We start from the raw sequence: 27,747 nt of genomic DNA on the forward strand, positions 1-27,747 counted from the left end.
TGACGCGTACATAGCTGTAACGCTATGATTACTATAAAAAATGATAAACAAATAAAAGAAATAGTCGGAAAAACTGTAAAGATCGTATATGGCACTAGTCACCGCCCTTCTTTTTTATTAGCATCGTCTTCAGTGCCTTCAGCAACGCAGGTCGTCGACGTTGATCTCGTCGATTCGCTGGTATCTCCAGCCTTCTGGTGAAGCGCATGTCGCTGAAATTCGGTTCCTGGGAAACTCTCGAAGCGCGCGAACCTGACAGTCGCATGTGATGGCACCTGCAGGAAAAGAAGGATACGCATGCAGGCCACTCCGCATGTAAATTTTCTTGCCCATATGTGCCCTACGCTAATGAACGTAGTCTAATGTTTAACGAAAATTCGTGCGGCGTGAGGGTATAACAGGTGACGAAAATAAAACGAGACCTCTCCTAAGGTTGGAACAAATGAAGGTATTTCCGCGGGCGAGGGCAATAGAGGCCCGAAGTAGCTGGTTGTGTCTGGAAAAAAAGATGACGACCCCCTATAAGCTAGCGATGGCTATTGCCTTTTAACTGGTGCGGCGTATCTGCGTATATATATAGAGCTTCTCGTCTCTGTGTTTCCATGTAACAATTATAATGCACATTACGTGGCCGCCACGCGTGCCAATATTTACAAAATCTCGCAGCACCTCGCGTTAGTTTTCACTGTGAACCCTAGTGAGCTTTTAACGTCAATAACATGTTTACGTTTATTCAGCCAAATGCGAGTGCTTGTTTAATTTTGATTTGCGCGCCATCCGTCGGACCATCCTAGCCTCGCTGGCAATGACAACGATTCCTGCGTGCTCGCTATATCTGATTTACGCCACATCGGCACCAAACAGCGTCGGTATGAACCCTTCAAGCTCACCCTACAGCTACTCTCTTGCGCACTTTCCGACCGTTCCCTCGGTTAGTATTTCCTACGCAAGAAAGCACCAAAATCCCAATAAAGAAAGGCGTCAGGTAGGGAGATACGATCTCTCCAGCGTGTTTACAGGAGGTATTCAGAGACCTGGATTGGGAAGAAGTGGGGATAAGAGTAAATGGAGAATATTTTAGTAACTTGCGATTCATTGATGATATTGCCTTGCTTAGTAACTCAGGGAACCAATTGCAATGCATGCTCAGTGACCTGAGAGGCAAAGCAGAAGGGTGGGCCTGAAAATTAATCTGCAGAAAACTGAAGTAATGTTTAACAGTCTCGGCGGAGAACAGCAGTTTACGATAGGTAGCGAGGCACTGGAAGTGGTAAGGGAATACATCCACTTAGGACACGTAGTGACCGCGGATCCCGATCATAAGACGGAAATAATGAGAAGAATACGAATGGGCTAGGGGGCGTTTGGCAGGCATTCTCATATCATGAACAGCAGTTTGCCCTTATCCCTCAAGAGAAAAGTGTATAACAGCTGCCTCTTACAAGTACTCACGTACGGGGCAGAAACCTGGAGGCTTGCGAAAAGGGTTCTAGTTAAATTGAGGACAACGCAGCGTGCTATGGAAAGAAGAATGACGGGTGTAACGTTAAGGGATAAGAAAAGAGCAGATTGCGTGAGGCAACAAACGCGAGTTAATGACATCTTAGTTGAAATCAAGAAAAAGAAATGGGCATGGGCAGGACATGTAAAGAGGAGGGAAGATAATCGATGGACATTAAGGGTTGCGGACTGGATTCCATGGGAAGTGAAGCGTAGCAGGGGGCGGCAGAATGTTAGGTGGGCGGATGAGATTAAGAAGTTTGCAGGGACGACATGGCCGCAATTAGTACATGACCGGGGTAGTTGGAGAAGTATGGGAGAAGCCTTTGCCCTGCAATGGGCGTAACCTAGCTGCTGCTGCTGCTGCTGATGATGATGAAGTTCTGTGGCGTTGGAACATGAAACCTGACGAACAGAAATTTTCGCTAGTTATTCTTTGACAACTGCGTACCACCATTCTTCAACATGTGCACGATACTGCAAATGCGGGACACCTCGGTGCCTCACGCACCGACGACCGCGTGCGACGGCGGCTCTTTTGGCCTGGCTTGTATTGTGCTGTGCGCCTATAGGTTGCTGGCTGCGAGCGCTATCAGTAGCGCAAACGTCCTGCGCTTCGACAGGCTGGCCTGCTTCAACCTGTCGACATTCCATTGCTGCCCTACTTTCGCGTAGGCCTTGATTTGCTCGGATCTTTCCCTACGTCCGTATCCGGCAACAAATAGATTGCCGTCGCTGCTAGCTATACGACCAGATATGTCATCACACACTCCGTGCCCAGTGGCTGCTCTATAGACGTTGCAGAATTTCTGGCCAATGACGTCATTCTTCGACACAGGGACCCGCGCCAGCTTTTAAGGATCGTGGCCGTTGTTTCCTAGCAAACGTCTTTGACAAAATTCTTCGTAGAAGCTCTACAGAATATCGCCTTACGACAGCCTACCATTCACAGACCAACGGTCTTACCGAGTGCCTCAACCGAACTATTACGAATATGCTCTCTATGTACGTCTCCACTGATCACCGCGATTGCGACGCCACCCTACCCTACGTTACTTTTGCCTACAAGTCGTCGCGGCATGACACCACTGGCTATTCGCCGTTATTTCTCCTGTACAGCCGCAACCCTGCGTTGCCCTTCGCGACGCTCCTTCCTGATGGTCCCTCGTACCCACCGCATATGGTCAGGACGCCATCTCTCGAGCTACAATAGCTCGCCAGGTCGCTCACACTAGGCTATGTGCGTTGCAGGCGAACCAAAACGAGTGCTATGATAACCGGCACCGCAAAGTTGAGTACCCTCCTGAATTTCTCGTACTACTCTCCACGCCGTCTCGACGCCAAGACGTGTGCGAGAAGCTCCTCCCTCGCTACACCGGACGCTAAAAAGTTCTCTGCAAGCTCAACGACACTGACTACCTCATCACTCCGCTCCCACATCACGCGTCTTCTTCTTTTACGTCTACTACTGAGGTTGTCCATCTGTTGCGGCTAAAATCCAACTTCACCAGCAGCGCTGTCTGATTCTGGAAGGCGCCATGACGGCGCCGAGACCGCCAGGAGGGATATTACGAGGCATCGAGCATGAGCATGCCGTTAAAGAACCGATTGGCTCCGCGAGGAGAAAGAACACGGGACATGCCACGTGAGATGCTGTCAGCCATTATGTGGTAGTAGCAGTCCGTAAATATTGTAATATATGGTTCCGTCTATTCTTCGTGTACCCATGAATCCCCGTGACAATTTTATAAGACAAAGGGACACAAATTTGTGGGAGGGAAAAGACGGCATTATATTACGGACACTGGTGACACTGGGTCTGCGTCGCCTCCTCACTCGCCCTCATATTCCGTGCTGTTTCAAGTATATATTTTAACCAACTAACGCATGCCAAAATCTTATTGATTTTTTGCAAGCGACCGCGGTTGCCGTCATATGTATGTTGTTAGCTCACACTCTTGCTTCGATAAATGCGTAAGTAAAGCCAATTTTACCTGACCTTAACATCAGCTGTAAGGTGTGAGGAAAGTGCTACGGTCTGACGTAAAATTTGTCGACTCTTCATTCGCTACATGTTGTAATCCAACCTCATTTGATAACGTGTGACGGCATTATTTTGCCTTAGGCAGAAATATTACATAGTTGCCCCGAAGAAATATGTGGTTTCCTGAATGTGATCCGTGACTTCACCAAAAAGAAGTGTGCTTTGTGCGGCGCTCTGTTGAACAGAGTGAGTTATGGACGTGTTAACTTGCGTGAAAGCCTCTTGTGTTCGTATACAATGTCAAGTCTTTCTGTCGCGCATTTGGCAGCAAACTGAAAAAAAAATGATCATTGGCTTTTGTCGTAGCCTGAAATGTTTCTCCGATGCGCAATATTGTTTTCGCTAGTTGCGCTCTTTCAATAGTGCCCTCGTGCGCAAAGTGTGCAACCTATACATCATCATGGAAAGGACTGACAACTGTGGCAGTTGGTACACTTAGCTCATTTATGGATTAAGCGGGACAAACAAAACACAATGCGGATATTATATGCGGCCAAGCGCATGTGAGCCCCACTGGCCGCTGTGTTCACGCGACATTGCCAGAACACGCATTTAAACAAAAAAACACTAGCGTACTCCCCACGAGTCCACATTCTCGCGTTTGCGCGTGGAGGCCGGAGGTGAAATTTTCCTTATACACTGCCTTCTATATTCTAAAGCTCCATCTAGGGAGCGTTTTTCCGCAACCACTCCCTCAAAGACGTTAATCATTGCAGGAAATATGAGAAAATCAGCTGTCGCATTACCTTGCTGGGCCAGCAGGCAAGCATTACTGCCAACATTCACTCTCTCCTTCTACCTCCACTAGCATCCTCCAACGACATTCATTCCTTGCGCTCTTCCAAACTTGAGTCGAGGGAGTGCACCACGATTATCTGACTAGCCCCGCCTCCCAATTCTTTTTTAGCTTGCTGGGTGCACTTGCAGTGACGATTTTGCGCGTTCAGCATTAGGTGATTTACTGAAGTCACGTGTCAACATCGGTGACGTCACTGGCCCTGAGTTTTACGTAGAGATGTTCCAAATGTCCAGCAGAAAGCGGAGTATCCAGGGGAACGCAGGGGCAAGGCGCACGGGCTTTCGGTTGAAATTTCAGCGGCTCTCGCGTCGCGCAGTGGTGTGACGCCTTCTGGACGCGGTCGGCCAGCGCGCGAGCTACAGGGCATGCTTGTCTGTTCACAATGTCCCAACCTGGTGAGAGGCCCTTTATTGAAAGGAATGTTGTCTTTTCTAACAAAGCATAAGCAGTACGTCAAATTGTGAAAGCAGTGCGTATCGACGGCAATGGTAACATGCGTCCTAGCTTTTAGTGCTCTGCCCTGGTCGTTGATGATATAGCGCAGATTCTTACAGATGGAGTTGCTTGGCTATCTTCACTTGTGTTTGCGTATCAGAGAGCTGATGATTCCTTGCTCTGTATTTTCTTTTTTCCGTCTATAGGTAACAATGTATAACTCACGAATAATAAAACCTGTGTTTTGAGTTCAGCACGTCTTGTTCTATAATTTGTCATTTCAGCCTGCCACACTTCTTTATTCAGGACGCATCATTAGCGTTTGTGCTGTGCGCTCGCTACATGCTGCGTTGCAATGCCACGAAGGCAAATTCTGTCTTCTTTTCAGTCACAATTCTTAACGAAATTTGCTTGCCATGTTCTGCTGGGAGCTGGGATCACTAGTAGCACGAGACGTAATTGAGATGGGGAGTGCACTTATTCCACAAATTGAGCGTAATGGCTAGCGTACGCCAGAAACGCAGTAAGTATATGTCCTCGGCAGAAAAGATTGAAGCAGTATTTTCTTTAGCCGCCCAATAGTCCCTGCCACACCAGGCGTTCGGGATTTCAGACGTGACGTCACGAAGGGCATGGCCATTACACCTAACTTCGGAACACCAAGGAACCAGCAGCGCATGACTCGTTCACGCTATCGTCATAATCATAGAGGCTTGGCAACGGAACCTTGCGTCCGGCTGTTTTACGTCGTGGCTCCTACCCCTGTGGTTTGCGGAAGTTAGGTGGTGTTATGTACACAACCTGTATATGTTATGTAGCTAGCTATACGACAGCACATGCGAGCGCGACCCAGTCCGTTTTTGCCGATTAGTGACGGAATATCACTTTGTTGTACCAATCGCAAACTCAATGTTTCTTAAACAGTGAGTTTCCTTGACAATTTCTTATAGTAGTTAGCCGATATTTCAGAGAAATACCATGATGAGGCCGTGGTATTACTCAGAAAAGAAATAAAGATTGACATTTTGCGCGTAAGCAAATTTCCGCGAGCGCCTTCAGCTAATCTAAGCAGGGAGGTATTCCGTACGAGTCCACCTAGTAGGCATGTCCATTTCGTCTGCTGCTGATGCTCTCATTGGCTGGGCTGGGCTGCGCCTCCACAACAGCAAGGCGCCGCAGTCAATCGGGGGGGGAGGGGAGGGGCATTCTGTAAGAGTCCACCTAGCTGACTGTCCATTTCGGCCGCCGCTGATTGGCTAGGGCCGCTCCTCTCCTCCTCTCTCGTACAGGTGCATCCAATCAGCAGCGGCCGAAATAGACAGTCCACTAGGTGGACTCTTACAGAATACCTCGCCCCCCCCCGTAACTTCAAGAGCAGAGGAAATGGACATGTCCACTAGGTCGACTCTTACAGAATACCTCCCGAGATAAACTTACGACACCTGCACGAATTTTTGCGATGGTTGCTAATATTTTACTCTTGCATACGCATATAGAGCAAGCACACTGATCTCGACCTTCCTCTCCATCTCTTGGCGCTCTGTTGGTGACTGGTCCGCTGACGACAATGCCATGACTAAAGATGAGTGGTGGGAAGCTTACGATCAGAAATGTTTTTTTTTTTTTGTTTACAGGCTGCCAAAAGTTATCCCTTAGTGACTGTACCACTGAATGTGGTCTTTCAATAACACCGTAAATTCTATATGGCGTCAGAACGGAAACCATGAAACATTGGTGATCTTGCGCGCCTGTCCCTGTTGGGTAAAATTTCCTCTTTCTGCACCCTGCACGTTCTTTGGAAATAAGGGAAAAAATAAATTTCAAATATTTGTGAAATGTACTTTTCTGGTTTGTCACTTTTTTCTTAGTTTGACTAACCGGTTTATTCATTGCCTTCTCCCTCATATTACAGACAGATGTTGAGCCCTTGTTCCCTCTTTTGAAGGGTAACTCTTACACCTCTCATCACTTGAGCTTTGGGAGAGCATAAGAATGAAATGCCGCGATCTGGTTGTAACAGATCTTGCACGTACTGATTACCATGCTACAAAGAAATACGTAAGAAGCAACGAGATAGGCGTCCTGAGGCGTATTTTTTTGCCAAAAAGATGTTTAATTGATGTTTCTTTAATTTCTGTACGAACAGTTCTTCGGTAGTAAGATCATAAGTTTTCGGCTTTTTTGTTAGTACTTTCTTCACGTATATATTTTATAGTATAGGTTAACGATAAAAAGTCAACGTGACTTACCGAGGATCAACCTTGGGCTGTTAGGATGCAGGCGAATAGCATCAAGCGTCTCCCCACTCCAGGTGGTGATAGGATTGGACTCTAGGTGAATGCTCCTTAAAGCAGGAAACTGCTGGGGATTGAACCCTTTCGGAATTTCAGTCAGTCCATTTTGGCTGCAAATAAAAATTATTAATATTCAGTTAGGCTGAAGACAGTCGAATTTCCTCATCGAAGAACAATAAACAACAATGCACGTTGAAAAGCAACTGTCAGGTAGGTAGAATAACACGTAAGCTGAAATTGCGGAGGGCTTTTCTATCGCTGTAGATACATGCTTATTTTAGTTTAACACTTTGAACCAAAATGCGCAATTATTTCTTTGTACCCGTCAGTACTCGGCTATGAAGTGGCGAAAAATGAGGCGAAGATCGCACGATATTTTGTTTATAGAGCAACTCTACAATTCTTCTCACGGGTAACGTAGTGCTCTTTCTGTGCATCTGGAACTGTGTGGACATTCCGCACACTCTGCGACTTGCGTTTGGAGTTGGGCATGGGTGCTGCCGAAAGCGGAACCACTACAATGCTTTCAACTCGTATGATACACTGCTATAGTCCTGCGGTACTCAACATGGAGACGCTGAATTAGTGATGAGTGCGTTGCTCATACACCTGTGGACGCATGCTTACCTTAACACTATCGTGTGCAGAGACCGAGCTGGACTCGGCAAAAGAGACCACGAAAAATTGCGCAGTCCACTACCGGTGATGCGGAACTGCTCTAAGCTCGTCAATGCAGCAAGGGCGCCTTGCTCCAGGTTCGATACTGTAGATTCCGTGATGAATATGTCGCGAAGACTGCGTGGCAGGTTGCTCCAGTCATGGTCGACCGACAAAGCCTGCTTCTCAAAGTGCAGTGACGTAAGCGAGAGAACGTGCTGCAGCAGGCTCCAAGACTTCGGCAAGGTACTTCCTCCAGCGAAAATCAGCTCAACCAGTGTGCCATTGAGCCTTTCAAACGCATTTGGGTGCGACGCGTCGAAGTCGTCGACGTGGACGTTGTTGAACGTTACATTGGAGGCGGATAAACCGTCAAATGCGTCGACGGGTAAGCTCTCGAGGCGACTGTCGGATAACGAGAAGACGTGTTTGTTGGGCTCGGGGCGTGGAATTTTCGTGGCCAACTGGGACACGCTTGTGAAGCCTGCGCAATTGAAGAAAATTGTACCTGTGTCCACTTCAAACTTTTGGCAAGAAGGTTCCGAAAGGACGAACCGTACGATACAGCACTGCAGCAGTAGGAAAACCCAGTACGTGCGAAACATTTTCGGAGACGCTCTCCGACAGAATTCAGCGGACTGGGAAACACGCATCGAGATGCACTTATAAGGGTGCTTCAACGCGTTATCCTGCAGTCACGCCACCCGTGCTCACAAGAAGTCAAGAAAACGAAAGGTTTGTATAGGTCCGCTCTTATTCCAGCTTCTGCTATCACGTGAAATGTAACACGCCTGTGGCACTCAACACTACTCTTGGGGAGCCTGCAATCAGATTTCCGGCCCTTGAACCGTACTTATTGCCTCGCCAGGACCGGTTCAGTGCCCCCTGCATGTATAACACACAAGGCGTTCGAAACAGCAGCTATTTTCGTAAAACTCAGCCACTTTTTAACTGCTCGCGTCAGCACAGTACATACGGCAATATATATACATATATATATATATATATATATATATATATATATATATATATATATATATATATATATATATATATATATATATAGCCGGTGGGCCATCTGTCCTTGTGCCATAGAATATAGAAAAGATTACTAACAGAACGAGAAGTCTGATGGAGTCTACATGTATGTCAAATAGATTTGTTCTTAATTAGCTTTTTTCTTATAGCCAAGACACTTTCCCCTATCAATGTGAAAGAATAATTGTTCTACTGCAGAAAATATCGCAATATCGCAATATCGCAAGCCCCTGCGATATCGCAATATCGTAGGGGCTTGCGCAGGAAGGTGCTTTAGTGCTGATATCGCATGTAGCCAAATCGCCGCAATGTAATGATCTGGTCAAAATAGGCAGCCAAAACGGAGCCGGTGTATGTTAAAACTCATGCAATGTTTGAACATGCTGTTAGATTGAGATTTTACGAATGCACCTGTGGTTTAATGTGACAAATTTCTGGCCGATGCAGGCGTCGCAGGCAGGTTGTACAATGGCAAATAGCGTCCTACATATGGCACGACTAAATAGGCAGAAATGTCTACATGGCTAATCCGGTGTTAAGCAGGTCAGATAGTATGGTAATATACGGCTATGCGCCGACTTTGCACCGTTATGAAGTCGGCAGCTGCTTACATTCTGCTTACGCGTCCTGAAGCAATATTCGCAACTTCGCTCCTTTGAACAAGTACTTCGGGAACATACCCAGTTGTCCATGTCTGCTGGGCAAGACGGCAGCCACTGTTTACCGAGTGGCCCAAGCTAGCAGACAATTTGGACCAATGAGTAATAGATGTTAGATACATGCCGCAAAGCGGGTATTCTCAAAGAATGCTAATCGCACTAAAATACATTGTGCCTACACCACAAGTCTTCTCGATGAACTGGATCACTTGAAATGATGAAAAGGCTTGAAAATAATTACCCGATGGAGAACATGGAATACACCCTATGGCATAAGATTGCTGCGAATATGTGCATGTGACAGATACAATATTCGGGTCATACTACAGGGCAATGTCATCGACTTGCTAAGATTTGTTCCAGATTCCATCGGCGTGCTGATCGCGAGAGTACTGACAGTCCTGCTTCTGCATTGAATAAATTTTCTAAGCCATATTATCAATCCTGTCTATCTAATCCGCAATAGATGTCCCTATCCACCCCACGTTGCAAAGCGCTGGTTTTATCGGCATCGTAACGATTGTCTAGCCTGAAAGAGCGTAGGTTAGGGCGTGTTGGTTTTCCATAGCTGAGGTTTTCTAGCGCACGAAAAGGGACGAAAGACAATGGCAAGACGCGGACACAGCGCTAACTTCCAACAAATGTTTTATTTCATGAAGTGGTACACATATATATAGGTAACACACACCACCGTACGCATGCGCATATATACTGATTTCTAGTCGAATGAGACAGCAACGAGACATGTGTAATGGAAAGTTAAGATGATATCAAAGACGAAAGAACGACCATGCATAGCCAAAAAATTTTTTTTGTAATTGCAAGATTAAAATGTAATCTCCATCAGGCCACCCTCTGTGTCACGTTTAAAAAATCGAATTCTCTTCTTGAAAGATCTATTGAAGCCGCGCTAACACAAGCGCTCCCTAAACTAGCGATCTTCGCCGCTACAATAATCTCACGTGTTGTTTGCGCTGGGCTTCTTCCTATCACCGTGCACTGTTTATAAATGGGACTGCACCCATGCTTTCTGTAGTGAAAAGCCAGATGCCCCACTCCTCCAGTTCGCACATTATTTGCGTGTTCACGCAACCTGTCATTTACGCACCTTCCCGTTTGTCCGATGTATTTTTGCCGCACGACAGGGGCAGTTCACACACGATATTGTTCTCACAATGAACGTAGGGTTCCTTGTGATTTGTCCGGCAACTGGGCTTCTCAGAACCACAGTAGCTGGCCTTGCACAAGTTGGACAGCTTGATTGGCGCTGAAAAGATGACGCTTAAATTTGCGTTATTGCCAATCTTCTTCAGTCTGTGCGAGATATTGTGGATGTACGGTATGATTGCGCGTTTCTGCTTCACTCTCGAATTTTCCGGTGAAGTAGACTGCTCATCCTGTCGCCCGCGTTTTGCGGTCTGAAGGAGACCTTCGGCCACAGCTGTGATGATATGCTGCGGGAAACCGGCCTGTTTCAGGCGATCCACTTGCGCCATAAAACTGGAGAAACACTTGTGAGGACATCAGCGGCGAAGAGGTTGACTTTGCAATCTCCCTCTTAACCAACTTAGAGTGGCCTGATGAAAATGACAGTAGCGGTTTGTTCGCCCTTGGTTCCTATGCCCAGCACACCTGGTGTACCTCAAAAAGCATTCCTATATCGAGAAATCAGAAAGTGCCATCCTGTGGCGTTTCATGCCTAACAGTGAGCGGTTGTAAACACTTGTTGAAAAGATCTAGCACTTGCGTGACATCAAGACAAACCTCCCCGCTAGGGCTTGAACCGAGAAGAAAAAGGTGGTCGTCAACGTACCTATACACCTTTTTTACATTTAAGTTTTCTAATTTGGCATCCAGTACCCTGTTTACACGAGCAAGATAAAGATCACTTAAAATTGGCGCAATACAGGAACCAATGCAAATTCCTTGTTTTTGAAGATAAACACTTCCATCCCACTTGGAGAACGTCGAGCGCCGATACATGGACAATAGTTCAAGAAAACCCTGTGTAGATATGCAGATGGTGTTTACAAACGTCAGTTCATCGTAAGCATCAATAGCCTCTTGAACACATACTAATCACTCATCATGTGGCAGTGAATGATATAGATCTTTTACATCTATAGAGAAAGCTTCCAAATTACTGCCTACATGCATCTTCAGGTACCCTATTACATCTTCTGAGCTCTTGGTCAGAAAAGGATCATTCACTGCAAGCAACTTCAACTTGCGTTGAAGGAAAAGCCCTACGGACTTTTGCCAAGTTCCACCTTCCGACACCATAATACGCAGTGGCCATTCTGGTTCATGGATTTTGATCGAAAAAAACATTTCAAGGTTGCCAGATTTTTTACTTTCGATTTCGCGGACCAGTTTACTCAGGTTTAATTTCTGACAAAGTTTCTTAGCTTCTGATTTCACTTTCGCAAGTGAGACATCTTTCCTGCTAGGAAAAACGGAATCAAAAGCCTCATCTGCCTTCTGTTTCAACGAGTTATGTGGGATGCCCACAAAACGACCTTCTTTATCTGCAGGAAGCAGTGCCAAGCTATTTTCGGAAAGGAAATGTTTCACATATTTTAAGGGCACGACAGTACTGGATGGCTTAACTCGCGACACAACATCCACACATACTGAGATACACCTTCCTACTTCATTTTCCTCAGCGCATTTTGAATATCTTTGATATCATGTTAACTTTCCATTACACATGTCTCGTTGCTGTCTCATTTGACTAGAAATCAGTACATATGCGCATGCGTACGGTGTTGTGCGTTACCTATATATATGTGTACCGCTTCATGAAATAAAACATTTGTTGGAAGTTAGCGCTGTGTCCGCGTCTTGCCATTGTCTTTCATCCCTTTTCGTGCGCTAAAAAACCTCAGTTATGCATTGTCTAGCCGCTCTGCAGGACAGTCTGAACTGCTTCCAGATGGTTGAAGCACTTTTATCCGTCTCCGTTGATTTATTTATTTATTTATTTATTTATTTATTTATTTATTTATTTGTATTTATTTCTTATGTATGCCTACTTTCAGGGAAGCGTCAGGCGGAAGAGCCGTTAAGAAAATGCATTATTATCTGGGGCTTCCTTCAAAGCGGCAGAATCATCGGCCGCGGCGACCGAATCGGGAGGGTGGTTCCACTTACTGCGTGTTTGTGGTAAAATGAAGCATGACAGCGCTGGGTGCGCAATGACGAAACTTTCCCTTTTAATTGGTAATTGTTTCATTAATACGCATAGACTGGGGGAAGAAGAAGTTCCTTTTTTAGGAGCTGTGTTGTTGCAATAAATCTTATAATTTTAAATAAAAAATATAAATAAAATAAATATAAGTATAAAAATTAAGTCTAAGCAAGAGGTTTTAGGTGGAACTATTTGCAGCATTATTGAAATGTCGGCTGATCGAAATAACACTCATTGGGGAAACATATCTGCAATCAAAATAGTTGGAGTTGATGTAACCAGCATGCTCGTTTCGAACAGGTTCAAGCACGTGTATTAGTGGGGTATTAGCGAGAGCCCAGATGTAGGAAGCATATTATAATTTTATTATAGAGTGAACTGCAAATTCTAAGCATGCGATAAGCATCCTTCATAGTACGCACATTACGCGCGGTTTGGAGGCATATGCTTTCCAAGGTACTCGTACGAGGTGACGGAGATTAATGGTAAGTTGTTAAGGAAGTACGCAGGGTTATTATTAGGTACATTATGATGGGCGATACTCTCATCGAAATGTATATAAAAATAATACAATTATTCAAACATGTATCACATAAGTAGAAAATTATCTTTATATCGGATCAAGAGGCATAAATATCACGTGAGTTTGTAATTACACGATGCAACATAGAGCCATAGGAAAAAAGTTTAATGGAAGAGTTACTACCTGTTGGCAGTTTACTGAAAATCAGAAATAAGAAAGGGCCCAAAAATATAAACTTCAGGCACACTTGGAGTGACATGCACATTGGTGGAGTTATGATCACTGCAGGTTATTAGTTAAGAAACGTTGAATACATTCTGGAACATTTGAATTAATATTTATGCTGCTCATTTTTAGAAGGAGTAAGCTATGTGATACCACATCAACTGCTTTAGCAAAATTGAGTAAGTTACAATCAATTATAAAATTTTTGTTGACAGTTTGAAACAGGGTACGTTTCAACACGAGTAGCATGAGCCTCTCGAGAACAGCACTTTCTAAAGCGGCAAAAGTTGTGAGAAGGAAAATAATATGACCAATATTCAAGGAAATATACCACGCTGAAATACGCGATATGATGAAAACTTTTGCAGAGTACACTGGAAAAATATATTGGCCTTGAGTTAAGGGAAGAATAAGTATCACCTGATTCCTGACTCGAAACCACCTTTCCAACCTTTCAATCACCTGCCGAAGTTGCAACGTTTTCAACGACTTCGAAAAAAAAATGCGGCAAGTATTGTAGAGGAATAACCTTTGGTACTTTTCATAAACTTTGAGTTAACGTCAACAGCACGATGGAGCGAGACAATTAAAATTTTCACCTAGACCACGCACCCTAGCCCAGTCAACAGAGGGAAATCCACTGGAAAAGACGCAGCCTGCGTGATTACTGAGTTATGAGAAAACATAGTGCGGGAAATACTAGAACCAATGAGATCATGTAGTTCGTTGCAGCGTTCTCCATTAGCTTAGGGCAACCGTTGCTATCGAGTAAATAGATCATGCCACAACGGCTGCCCCCTGACCACATTCAAACATTGTCATGGCTTATATTTGAAGCTAGCATCAGGAAGATCATTCTGCAATTAATGACGTCCCTATCATAAACAAGGTAACTGAGAAATTTGTGGACTTCAGTCAACCTCCCTCTGGCTTTCATCGATTATGAAAAGGTATTTGATTCAGTAGAGATACCAGCAGTCATTGCAGACATTGTGTAATCAAAGGCTACAATAGGCATACGCGAATATCTTGGGAAATATCAACAAAGATTCCACAGCTGCATTTGTTTACCACGAGAATTGTAGAAAATTACTCATCATTAAAGGGGTCGTGAAAGGAGACCGAATCGCTCCAGCGCGATTCACCGCATGCCTAAAGTATTCAAGCTATTAGATTGAGAAGGTCTAGGAATGAGGATCAACGGAAAAATTGTGAGCAACCTACGGTTTGGAGATGACATTGTCCTGTTGGGAAACACTGGGTATGAATTGCAACAAATCATTGAGCACAATAATTGAGGAAGTGTAAGAGTAGGGTTGAAGAATAATATGCAAAACAAAAACGCAATGCTCAATAGACTGGCTAGCAAACTTGAATTCATGGTCGCCAGTCAACCTCAAGAGCATGTGCAGGAGTGCGTTTGTCTAAGGCAATTATACAAAGGGTACCCTAATCATGAGAAGGAAATTTACAGACGAAAAAAAAATGGGTTGACGTGCACACAACAGGCACTACGAGATCTTGGCTGGGAGCTCAACACTGCCATTGCGAAGAAAAGTGCGCAATTATTGCATTCTACCAGTGCTAACATTGTGAAACAGAAACAGTGGTTAACAAAAAAAGTTAGAGAACAAGTTAGACTGCGCAAAATCGATGGAACGTAAAATGATAGGCGTAACCTTAACAGAATGGAAGAGAGTGGTGCGGATTGGAAAATAAACGAAGAAATAAACGCTTTAGCATCGCCTTTACCAGGGGAACGCGATGTCATTTAGATATCCGTGGCTGTTTCCCACGCCTCCCAGCAACTGCAGCTTATGTACCGTAACGTTTTCCGCAAAAGCTCGCGGCGAACGCTGTGCACCAAGTCGAGCTTTCTGGTAGAAACGCGGCCTGTCGCGTGGGCCGATCCCGAAAGTTGTGCCCAGCCGCGCCCCAAAAAAATTCATCATTTTGAAGTTCCTGTTATTGCTTCGCGCTTTTAATATGTATGTCTGAGAAGATTTTACACAAAAGGCATGCTCTGTCGCTGCTTTTTTTCATGACATTTGTCTGTGGGCTTTCTTTAAGGAAATTCCGAGGAATAACTTTGTCAAGAATGTAAGCCAAGGTAGGAGCAACCTCAGTGATAGACTGGTGTGGCATTATAACCAGCATATATCGCATGTCATATTGGAAGGCGTAGTATATACAAGTACCTAAATATATACGGAAATTTTCGCTTAGGGACAATTCCGCCGGCACCGACACCGACCCTGGATTTTCTGCCACACAGGACCCTTAATGCCTTCGCAATAATATCCATAGAAGTAGCTAAAGAAAGCTACCATGTTCATAACTTTCTCCGCGGTATGAGATGAGATTAAGCGAAGAGTGAAATTACCATTTATTTCTCGCTGATGCGAAGAAGAGCACAAAAAAATTTGGAGGACCCTTCAGCTTTGCCTTTAAGAGTAGAACACGATATCATTCAGAGATCCCTGCTTGTTTTTCACGTTTCCCGGTAAGTGTACCTTATGTAACCGTAATGTTTACCGGGACGCGCTGGCGGCGAACCCAGTGCATGAAGGCGAGCTCTCTGGTAGAAACGCGGCCTCTTGCGTGGACCGCAGAGGCAAGCGGCATCTCAGTGGTTTTTCAAAGGACCGGGCGTACCGCTCTATGAATGATGGAGTTTCTGCATATCACAATATTGCTTTCTCGTACATTCAAATTACAATCCGGCGCTGTCATGTCTGTAGGTTGTCTGTAAATTGTACTTTACAATTTTTCCGACGCATCTTTTTCGTTAGAAATCCAATTAGTTCAGAAATGCCTCTGCCCGTCAGGAGGGCCTGCATGGTTGCGTGTGCGTGCTTCGGAATAATATTTCACTCCGGACACGGCCGACGCCGACGCCGCATTTTTTGTAGCAGGAGACCCTTTATGCTATCTCGTTCAAACGGAGCTGGGTAGGCCATGTATTGCGCAGGGCGGATAACGGGTGCGCTGTTAGCGTTACGAAATGGATTCAAAGAGAAGCGCAGCGCGTTCGCGGACGGCAGAAAATTAGGCGGGGTTGTGAACTTCGGAAAATAGGAAATTTGCGGGCGCTAGTTAGAATCAGCGTAAGAACGGAGTAAATAGCTTGGAAGGGCACCGTCCAGGCAGTGGACACAAAAAGAAAAAAATAGGTTGATTATCATGGTGAGGACGACGATGATCATGATGATCTTCGAGTAGGGTTGGCAAAGTATAACGGCGAAATATGTCTTTTGCCAGCGCGATGGCGGGTTTATACTTAAGATCAGCACTTTTATAGGTAGACAAGCCCTCACATGTCAGCCCCAATATTGCGAGGCGAAATTACCTCTACGTTTTGTTTTATTAACGCTTTAGACAGACAATAAACAACAAAGCTTTAGAGAATGAAATAATACGCTTTTGGAGAATGTAACAATCTTTAACAAAGACCAGTTCTGTCTAACATTGTGATCACAGAACATTGCCATGAGATCACTTTTAAGTATTTTAAGTTTGTTATTAGCGAAAATGGAGTTTTTGTAATCTGTAATATACCTAGCATATGTTTTGCGAGAAACTGAATGTTTATCATGGCTCTGCATGAAACATTGATTGCTTATAATAGGGAAATATTTCATTGGTGAAAGACTATCTGGAGCGGTTGTAAGCGGCAGGTATATCACATTAGCAGAATGAGCTGAAGAACGAGTAGGCTGAAGGACAAGTTGCTGAAGGATTCAATCGATATACATGTCGAAAAATATAAACATTCCGTGGAATTTTATTCGGGCGTATGTGGGCGAGCACTCTAGTTGATAGTCAAAAAATTAATGTCACGAAATAAAACCAAATAAGAGCCTCCAAACGTAAAATGAACTAATGTTTTGGTTTCGCGGCTTAGTTCAGAGCAATATTGAATTCTTCTATCCACTGGCGATGTGCAACCCACATGAAAAAAAACTTTTCGTGATATATAGGTATGTATTCAGTAATGAACTCTAAAAGGCACTCGGTCACAATGACACTAGAAATTATAGAATCCAGGACAGAAAAGGAAATACCCCACCCCTTGAAAGACTATGCCATTGCTGGAGGTGGGCGCACGCTTTATTGTGTCAGAATAGAGTTTCATTGAAGCTCATCAAATGCAAGGGAATCTCAATGCCTTCTATTCTGTTATTAAAGCGATCCTCGGTGGACCTCTACTCAGAAGCCACTTCACTGCACAGGCCGCTTTGCTATTGCATGTAAACATAAACACGCGCTTTCCTGCAGAGTGCAACGTTATCGGTGAAATAGCCACGTCTGCACGTGTACCTGGCATTTACTTGAAAAAAGTCTCCGACCTGCACGGCACACGCGGCACAGTGACAGCGTAAGCTCGGGGAGCGGCACCATAAAAACTGTATTTTCGGCAGCACGCACTAGAGGGTCTTCGCGGCGAAGTCTATTTGAGTCGTTTTCAAGAGAACAAACTGAACTGTCCGCCCGGCAAAGCCAGCGAGCTGCGGCTGGTGCTGCCCTCTGCACAGCGTTCTGGCGAGCCTAGTTATTCCAGCTGCGCCCGTACCAAGGAGCAGCCATAACGTGTACCGAAGAGTAAACACAGGTATCGTGATTAGGCGGTGCACATGACACATCCCTTGACACGTAGCAGGATACGATGCAACTGCTAGATGTAGTGATGCCTGGTGGAATAGAACGCAGCTGCAATGCAAATAAAAAGCCAGTTTCTATAATCACAGCTTGGCTGCCTTCTTCACCATCACTACTACGTGACAATACCAATTAGAGCTGTTATCAGAATTTAGCAACTTATTTTTCTTGGCGCGCTGATTAGGTTGCCACGCTTGACCTTTCGCTAGGTTTGCAATTATTCAGCATGAACCATTACTTGAATGCAGTTTTTATGTGTACTGACTTCTCAATTGGTAGTCAATGTAGATGATCAAAAATGCCAGGTGCTATAAATACACTGATCAATTTGTAGCCTCTACAAATCACTTTGCACTTTCTCGCAAAACCAGCATGTTAACGCTTCCAACAAAGGAGGAAATGTGTTGTCGTTTCATGCCATCATGACATACTTTACATTTCGTACGAAGTATAAGCCAAGATAACGAGTTTTTAGCATTAGGTATTGCCCTAAAGGACCTAGGCTCGTAAAAAAACATATCAACAAAAGTGACTGACGCAGCCACAGAAGCATTATTTTACCCGCCGTGGTTGCTCAGTGGCTATGGTGTTGGGCTGCTGAGCACGAGGTCGCGACATCGAATCCCGGCCGCGGCGGCCGCATTTCGATGGGGGGAAACGCGAAAACACCCGTGTATTTAGATTTAGGTGCATGTTAAAGAACCCCAGGTGATCGAAATTACCGGAGTCCTCCACTGAGGTGTTCCTCCTAATCAGAAAGTGGTTTTGGCCCGTTAAACCCCATAATATTTTTAGAAGCATTACTTTGTGATACTCTATCACGATACTTCTGTAAGCTACCTGCTTACCATGTACCGTGCTTGTATAAGCATGAAAAAAGGGGACAGCTAGACAGTGAAAAATGCCAAACTTGCTTTTGGTTTTTCAATGTAAACGGGATTTAACATTTTGATTCTGAACATTCTCCTTCGGAACTTCACGGCAATGCACAATTGTAACTCAATGGGAAAACTATTTTTCAATATTTATTTCAGAATATCAGCTGAGGGTCAAAAAGTGTGGAATGACTACAACAAGAGGGTAGTAGTCCCTTCTAACAACATATGCATTTTGGTAGTTCGTCCGAACATTGGTGGTGCGTTAACGCAGTTAAACCAGGTCAGTGAAGGAAGGTGAAGTCCCAAGACAGGAGAAAATCGTTTTGCACAGGGCACATTGACTAGAAGAAGCGCCGTATTTAAACTGTAAAGCGATTTCTTTTAGTTGGCATTGAAATGGTGATAGTATATGGGGCGTTATGCAGTCTATCTGCACGCGCAGGTTTATGAGAGGCAGCCGAGACGGTAGAGAGTGATTATGCGCGCGAACGTCTTAAACGTGCATGTGTATGGCTGTATGCGCGTGTGCGAATTGTGTATGCGTATACGTGCGTGTGCCTCCGTATTGGCGTTTGCATGCGCGCGTGTGCGTGTATGTGAGCGTTCGCGGCGTGCATGCATGTGCGTTCGCGTGTACGCGTGTGTTAGTGCACGTGTGCCCTCACTCGCGGTGCGTTCATGTGGCAACGTGAATGTTCGTGTTTCAGCATGAACCCTTGCGAACAAATGTGCGCGTGTGTGTGCGTGCGTGTGTGTGTACGTGTGTGTGTGTGTGTGTGTGTGTGTGTGTTTGTGTGTGTGTGTGTGTGTGTGTGTGTATGTGTGAGTGCGAGGGAGAGTGTAGGTTTGTGTGCGAGGGAGACAGAGAGTGTGTGGGTGTGAGTCCACGTGCGAGAGAGCTAGAGTGGGTGTGTGAGAGAGAGTGTGTTTACGTGCGATGGAGGGCGTGCGTGTGCGTGCATGTGTGCGCGCGAGGGACAGAGCGAGTGTGAGCGAGCCTCCGTGTTTGCATTTGCATGCGTGCGTGTGCGTGTATGTGAGCGTTCGCGGCATGTGTGCGTTGCTGCATTTGCGCGTGCGTGCCCGTGTCAGTGCATGTGCGTGTGCGCTTGCGTGCTTGCGGTGCATGCATGGAGGCGTGTGAACGTGTACGTGTGCGTGGGCGCGTGTTCATTTTTCTACATGCATGCCTAGGGAGAAAAGTGAGCCTGTTTGTGTCCGCATAGATAAATATGTGTGCGCATGTGAAGGAGAGAGTGCGTGCGCTTCCTAGGATGTGTGAGTGCGTTTGTGGGTGTGAGCGAACATTCTCCTACTTACATATGAGGGAAAATTAGGGCTTTTTTTTTTACATTCGTGCAGACTCATGTAGACGAGTTTATTGCTGGGCAGTGGTTATGACGTCGTGCGCTGCGCTTGGCTCACCGGGCTGTAGTCAATCACAGCAGACTAGGCGTCGTCTTCTGCAACAGCAGACAAAAAGCGTCTGATCTCGAACTTACCGGCTGCGTATTTCAGTATTAGCGGCGATAACACACAAGGCAGCGTCGCATCCAGCCCTGCTCGTAGCCACTCAGCATCGCCTCTTGCAGCAGCAGTGATCCCCGTCACAAACGCTGGTATCACGGGCTCATGACGCCGCGGACGAGCGTGGCACTACGCACCTCGCGTTACCCTGAAACTAAACGTCAATACACGAGTTTCCTTTCCTCCGTAAATCTACACCAACTGCAGCTAAATACACCGCAGATGCGCCGTGCACGAACACAGCACGGAGTCTAAAACAGTCCACACCATCCGTGAGCAAGACGATTTTACCTTCTTCGGAAATTAGCTCACCTCCTTCTGTGACGCATGGTCACGCAAACACTTCGCTACCGTCTTTGCAACGAATATTCACTACCGTCGCTATATCAGTGCCGGCAGTATCGGACAAAATGGCGCCACGCGTTTGCAATTCCAGCCCTCTTGTTTGACGTCTACTGCTCACACTCACAAAAACTGCAGCGTTGGAAGTGTACTTTTCATGCTACACTAAAGGGGCACTATCACAATACGTTTCAAGTAATCCGTAACACATGCATAATTTTTCATTGGTTAGCGTTTATTTCGATGAGTCATCCGTTACACCAATTAGTTACATCGTCAAGGTCAGAGAGCACTCTAATAATATATTGGTCATTCTTTCATTTCTCTAAAAATACTCCAATCATCAGTGAGCCGCTGAACGCTGACTACTTATTACCTAATCACATTATGGTCTCCACGCTTACAATATTCAAGCCTAAGTTGCCTGAGTCACCTTCAAACGAATGAAAATAGAAGGAATCGTAATAATTCAAGACACTTTGGAATTTAAACCTGAGGCTAGGACATATCGTATTTCGCCTTTCCTCTTATATCCGCGTTCGTTGGTTTTTCAAACAAGAAATTCATAACAGATACTTTAAATACTGATTGATTATGAGTTTAAGAGGAAGCTTTAGCTCGCGTGCTCCTATATAAATAGACGAAAAAAGACAATTCGCAGCTGACTCCCACACAGCGAGCTGGGGTTAGATCTCGGCTGGAACTGGGTCTCCCTTTCTCATTACCGGCGACAGCTTCTACGGATGCCGAACACTGGCGGTGGAGGCGGTGACAGAGGCCATCAACACACCATCACCATAACTATAAAATGGCAGCGGCCATAATGGTTCTCGAGAAACAGTATTGTAATAATAACGACTTTTTTAGACTCACGCATAACATATCAATTTTGTCCGCTTTAGATTTACTCTAAGATGCAATTCACATAATTGTGATATCGTTTGTCATTGCTTAGTAATAGTTGTAAGCTTGATAGTTTCGTATTCTGAAAATTTGCCATCTTTGCCAATTTTTTAATGAAATACTTATGACCTAAACCGAAAATTCGAAACCGACAGTCGCTAGACTTTAAGTTTTTCTTTTAAATGCAACAAACTTTGTAAAATATGGCCTTAGGGTGGGCAACACAGCAACAAAGACGGACAAGCGGAAAATCACAGAGGCTGAAATAATCTCATGGGTGGCGGCAATGGAAAGGAAACCTGCCATGAGTAAATACTTAAGAGGAAAAAAATGAAATCAGAAAATAACAACTTATGATAACCCAAACGGATGCTCATTACTTTTCGAAGCGAGATCGGGATGCCTTAGAACACGCACCTATAAAGCGAGATATAAGAAGGAACAAGAAGCATGTGCTTGCTGCGGCAAAGCTAGGGAAACTATAGAGCATGTTTTATTAGAATGTGAAGACGTCTACCCAGAAGGTGATTTAGGCACCACTGGCCTCATTGAAGCCCTTGGGTTCAGCGGTAGCAGTGGAAAACTGTACATGTCCGCAATAGGCGTTAGTACGAGTCGATTGGAGGATTGGTGGACGAAAAGCAGGGAAACGAGAAAAAAACGGAGACGTAGAAAAGCACAGTTAGCAATAGGGGATAAGAAAATTTGGGTGTGGGAGTCAATAGTGTTTATTTTTTATTTTTTATTGTTTAACTTAGGTAGGACATTAAGTAGTACAATAGCAAGAGCTTGGTGGCGCAACCCACCGTCCCGCTCCAAAGCCGACGCTCATAACATACATCCATCCACACAGATAGCGGTACATGGTATATAGAGAAGTCGCGAGGAAGGAAAATATTATGTAGATGTATAAATATTGATGCAACGAAAATCATGTTTGCCATATCTGATTAATTCAAGCAGGCTAGGCGACTGTTTTTCACCGTCCCGTTTCAAAGGGAATGCCTTTGAGTTAGCATCATCATGATTACCATCGTATTGCGGATGGAATCGATGGATGTTAGGAGCATCCCCTTTGGAACGGGGCGGTGGGTTGCGCTTCCAAGCTCTCGCTACTATACTGCCTAATTTCCTTCCTAGGTTATAAAAAAATAAAAAGAAGAAAAACACTATGAACTTCCACAAACAAATTTTCAGATCCCCCATTGCGAACTTCGCTTTTTTACATTCCCGTTTTTTGTCGTTTCCCTGCTTTTCGTCCACCAATCTTCGGATTGCCTCTTACCTGTATTGCGGACATGTTCGCTTTTCCACTGCTCTCGCTGAACCCAAGGGCTTTATTTGAAGTAGTAGCTAAGCGCGAATAAAACCACTGACACAAGGAAGACAGACAAGGCGCTTATCCTTGTCTGTCTTCCTTGTGTCTGTGGTTTTATTCGCGCTTAGCTACTACTGCAAATATCGACGGTCAAATAGCCCCACAGTAAACTCTTCTAGAATCCAAGGGCTTTAAGGAGGCCAGTGGTGCCTAAATCGACCGCTGGACAGACGTTTTCACATTCTAATAAAACACGCTCCATCGTTTTCCAAGCTTTACAGAACCAAGCACATGCTTCTTCATCCTTCTTATCTCTCTCTTTATAGGTGCGTGTTCTAAGGCATCCTGATCTCGCTTCGAAAAGCAATGAGCTTCCCTTTGAGTTATCATAAATTATTTCTTTCCTGATTTCATTTTTTCCATTTTGTGTAGTTACTTATAGCAGGTTTCTTTTCCATTGCCGCCACCCATGAGATAATTTCAGCCTCTCTGACTTTCCGCTTGACGTTCTTTATTGCTGTGTTGCCCACCTTACAGGTCGCATACTTGCTGCTGAACTTCCTATTTCTTTTCCTCCACTGTGAATCAATGTTTTTCCTGTACAGATACCTCAACACTCTCCCAGCCCATTGAATTTCTTCTACATTCCTCAGTCGTTCTTCATAATCAATATTACTGCGAGCTTCCTTTACTTCAAAGCAAGTCCAGCTCATATCACCCGACACAGCTTCATTTGTAGTCTTCCCGTGAGCGCCCAATGCGAGGCGTCCCACTGACATTTGGTTCCCATCGAGTCCTGATTGTACCCTTGATTTAAAGCAAACAACCGCATTTCCAAAAGTAAGTCCTGAAATCATACCTCGGAGTATTGTATCCCCATAGCGCTCTGTGCTTCCATTATGGCTGCATTTCTCTTCCCCTTCACTGTTATTGTTTTTTTTCCTATGTTTTCATATATCTCTCGCCTTATCGTTTATCCATATACCAAGGTATTTATATTCCGATACCAGATGTATTTCGTGGCCTTGTAGTGACACTGTCTGTTCACTGTTTTCATTGAATACCATAACACCTGATTTTCAAACACTAAATTTCAAACCTAAGTACCATTCCAGATGCGCGCCGCATAACGTCGATGCGTGCAAGCTTTGCACTGCATTTTCGTAATGGCCCTCAAGGTGTCACGACATGTAGCAGTTGCATATAGCAGTTGCTTGCTGCATGTACCTGACCCTGGATGTAGCAGGCTAAGTGACTATTTGTCGCCATCCCATTTCGAAGAAGATTTCGTAATTATCATCACCATCATCAACAGCAACGTGCCGTGCCAAGGGTGAAGGGGTGTGACGTGTGTTCTACGTAGTCTGGATACCTGTGTTTGCTCTTCGGTACATGTTATGGCGCCTCCTCGCAAGGGACGAACCTTAAGAAGCGATTCGTAAAGATGCGCACGTGGCTGCAACCACGCAACATCGGGGTCAGCAGACTGCTGTGCAGAGAGCAGCCCAAGCCGCGGCTCACCGCCGCCGCCAGGCGGACAGTTCGGATCGTTCTTGTGAAAAGGACGCGAATATACTGTGCCGTTAAGACCCTGTAGTGGGTGGTCTCGAAAATGAAGCTTCTATGGAGACGCTCCTGCACCTTACGCTGTGACTGTGCAGCGTGTACCGTGCAGGCCTGTCACTTTCTTTAAATGTGTAAGCATTTCTGTTACTACACAACGACAAATTTGTCCGTCACGCAAGACAATAAATGGCTTTTCCCCACTTAAATAATGGCTCGTACCCCCTTAATTAAGGAAAAGAATGCAATGGCTCATAGCCACGTAAAGCAGAGCCAACAAGCGCTCAGCCGAGTGAAGCGAACAGTGCATATATTCATTGATATCACCCATACAACACGCAGAACAGAATACGGTTCAATAAAGAACAACATCAAAACCAGTAACCGAACCAACAATAAAGCACTGCATACCCCCCTAAGAATATGTAGCGGTGGTTTTGAAACAACTTCCCTAAATTAAACTTAATTCACCATAACACCAAACGTAGAATGTTCGAGTGTCTTAATTAACTCTATCTTAATTGTCTGTATCTACCTAATTTTATCACAATTAACAGCAGTGGTCGTGGGTCCAAGTGCCGTAATGAACTCTATAATAATTAAACCTGCCTTATCATATTCGCTTTAGAACATGGTAAACGAACGCCCGATCAGGGTTGATAAGGCTTCATACTGGTCAGACCAAGTTCCACAACATTGATAACGACACCGGGCTGTATGCAGATGAGCAAGTTGCATACTGATCATGCATACTTGGACAACTACGAGAGGAGTTTCTGTGTGAACTTTTTTTATTTCCGTCGTTTGCAGAGCCAGCGGCGGTGACCGACCATTTAGCAATGTAGCTCTTCGAAAGGAATGCGGTGAATTCTGCGGTGTTTCCAGCTCTCCGGCGAAGAGCACGTTGCGAAAATTCGCTCATTGGGAATCTGCAGCAGCGGGCGAATGCCACAGTCACAAGGGATGTTACCTGCAGGGGAAGAAAGTAGGCGTTAAACGTACACAGCACATTTATGTAGCATTACACAGGCTTTTGCTCCTCACGTCATCTCATGTTATGCGCTAGTGCTGTTCCTACCCCGAACGCTTAAGTGCGCAGTATTTCTGCGTGCTACTGAGAGGAAACATAAGGGCTTCAATTTAGTGGAAGCGCCAAACTGTGTCCTGCTTTTGTTCCCTCTGAACGTAACCGCCGTTAACTACTTGTAGACAATGAATGCAGTGTTCATTCGATCCAAGAGCTTACACAATGTCTTTGGTGCACGGTAAATACGTTTTATCTTTTCGGTTTTATTGTGTACACCAATGTGTGCGATTTACCGCAAACCTGGCATTAATCCTGAAAGAGCTCACAAACGCATTAACGAGACAAACGCAAACAAAGAACGCGTAATTGTATCTGACAGCGGCGTGAAGGAAAAGCGGGATATATTGCCGCCTGTGCTCGTATTGAAGGGCACAGAAGGCGCGAATGACCGTTGACACGAAATTTAGAGAAGCAGGACAAAGTATGGCCGGCCGTCCCAGCGTGGCATTCTGGACACTGTCAAACTCTTTCATGTATTCTTGGACATGCCGCGAAGTGAAAACTGTCAAGATTACATTATGTGCATTGCTCATAATGTAGTTCCCGTCCACTACACTAGAGCTTGTTCAGGCCTACAAAGTACATGCACAGATATCTAGTGCAATTCTCCGAGTCAGTGTGGAGCAGGAAATTTTCCACTAACTGTGCAGCATTACAGTTGTGCGATAGCTATGTTTCCTTATCGAGATTCAATGCATAGGGCAGTTGACGATACCAAACCTAGTACGGTATACTGGCATGGGAAAGCACACATCAATAATATCCCTAACCAATGTCTTACTTCTTGAGTTAAATAAATAGGCTGCTGAAAATCTGATTAGCAAAAATAAAGCAGCGTCAACTATATCCTTTCCAAACCCATATAGAGACTGGCACCACAGACTTTCTCTTTTAAACTTCATACCTGGACGTTTCCTATGAACACATGGTAGAAGGCTAAGGAATTATTTGTTCCCTGAGACACAAATTGGTGCTTGATTGTACAGAAAGATCAGAGCCTTTTAAATATTGCTTCCTTTATCGCGGTAATGCCGCATCTTTTGGGGTTGTCCTGCAGCGAACGTTGAAGAAAGACCTAACCTATCTCTATCAGATACCTTGATGTTAGCATTGATGGAACGTTGCCATACGAACGCATCTATCTGGTTGTGTTGCATAGTGTCTGGAGGGCAAGAATGCTAGATGGAACCGCCGAGCCACCTCGCGCAGCAAAAAGCGCCTCCTGGGAACAAGTGATTCAAATACGCGGGATATATAAGCATTCGAGTTACTATGTTTACTCGCTTAATTTCTTTTATTTTCGTTTAATTTTGCCTGATATTGACTTGGGATGCGTTTATTGTACGTGCTAAGGGTTTGCTTCCCTATAGCAAATAGAATAGCTGAGTGGTTAGCACGCTCGGAGCCCAAATGCGAATTGCTTCGTGAACATAGTAGGTTTGAAAGATGCGGATGACAAGGTGGTCTGTTAGCAAAAAAGAAATAACTGTTTTGTGTCCTCGATAACGGCAATGGTCCCATAGCGTAACATAAAGGGTGGACGGACGGGACAGAGGGACGGACGAGAAAATTCAGCATCATGCACCTAAAGTGCAGTAATATTTATTTCCTTCTTGCTTTGCGCAGAAGTACCTATCTGGCCACAGAGGCGCACTTGTAAGCGCACTTATGAGATATTTATATCAGCGTTATTAATTTTAGATTTGCTTCGTTATCATATAATTTCGTATACCCCCGATCACTGTATCGACCGATGCGCCACGGCTGTACGACTATCGTGCAAATCAATTGTAGGCTTCGGGTGTCTGTGCAATGAAATACAGGATGGCCAAGTTGCAAAGTTGTAGGATGCTTTTGTGAGTCCAATGTAGTGTTCTTGATGCGTTAAATATTAAAAGAAATACTGCAGTGAGAATCTCCTCGCCGCTACGATCGTGTATGCGGGAGATTACGTGAACGAAATAAAAAGAGAGAGGGTGTCCCGGAGGAGGTGGCATCAATCGGATACTTTTACTGATGCCTACAAAAAATGGTAGTGTTGCCCGAAGGTAAAGCATTGACAGCGACAGCAAGCTTTAGCGTTTCGCTCGAGCTACTTGGAGAGTC

At 44.9% G+C, this 27,747-nt stretch overlaps 1 protein-coding gene across 1 annotated transcript; it reads right to left on the reverse strand.

The window, feature by feature from the left end:
* LOC142574889 (uncharacterized) lies at window positions 1–8,334 on the reverse strand. The gene is made up of 3 exons (XM_075683887.1): window positions 7,700–8,334; window positions 7,028–7,182; window positions 1–275 (listed from the first exon to the last, which is right to left on the reverse strand). The coding sequence occupies exons 1-3, from the start codon at window positions 8,332–8,334 to the stop codon at window positions 139–141; spliced, it is 927 nt and encodes a 308-aa protein (XP_075540002.1). The 3' UTR covers window positions 1–138.
* Between the last annotated feature and the right edge of the window lie 19,413 nt (window positions 8,335–27,747).

This window comes from Dermacentor variabilis, chromosome 3 (genome assembly GCF_050947875.1).
Source record: "Dermacentor variabilis isolate Ectoservices chromosome 3, ASM5094787v1, whole genome shotgun sequence".
NCBI classification, from domain to species: Eukaryota; Metazoa; Arthropoda; class Arachnida; order Ixodida; family Ixodidae; genus Dermacentor; species Dermacentor variabilis.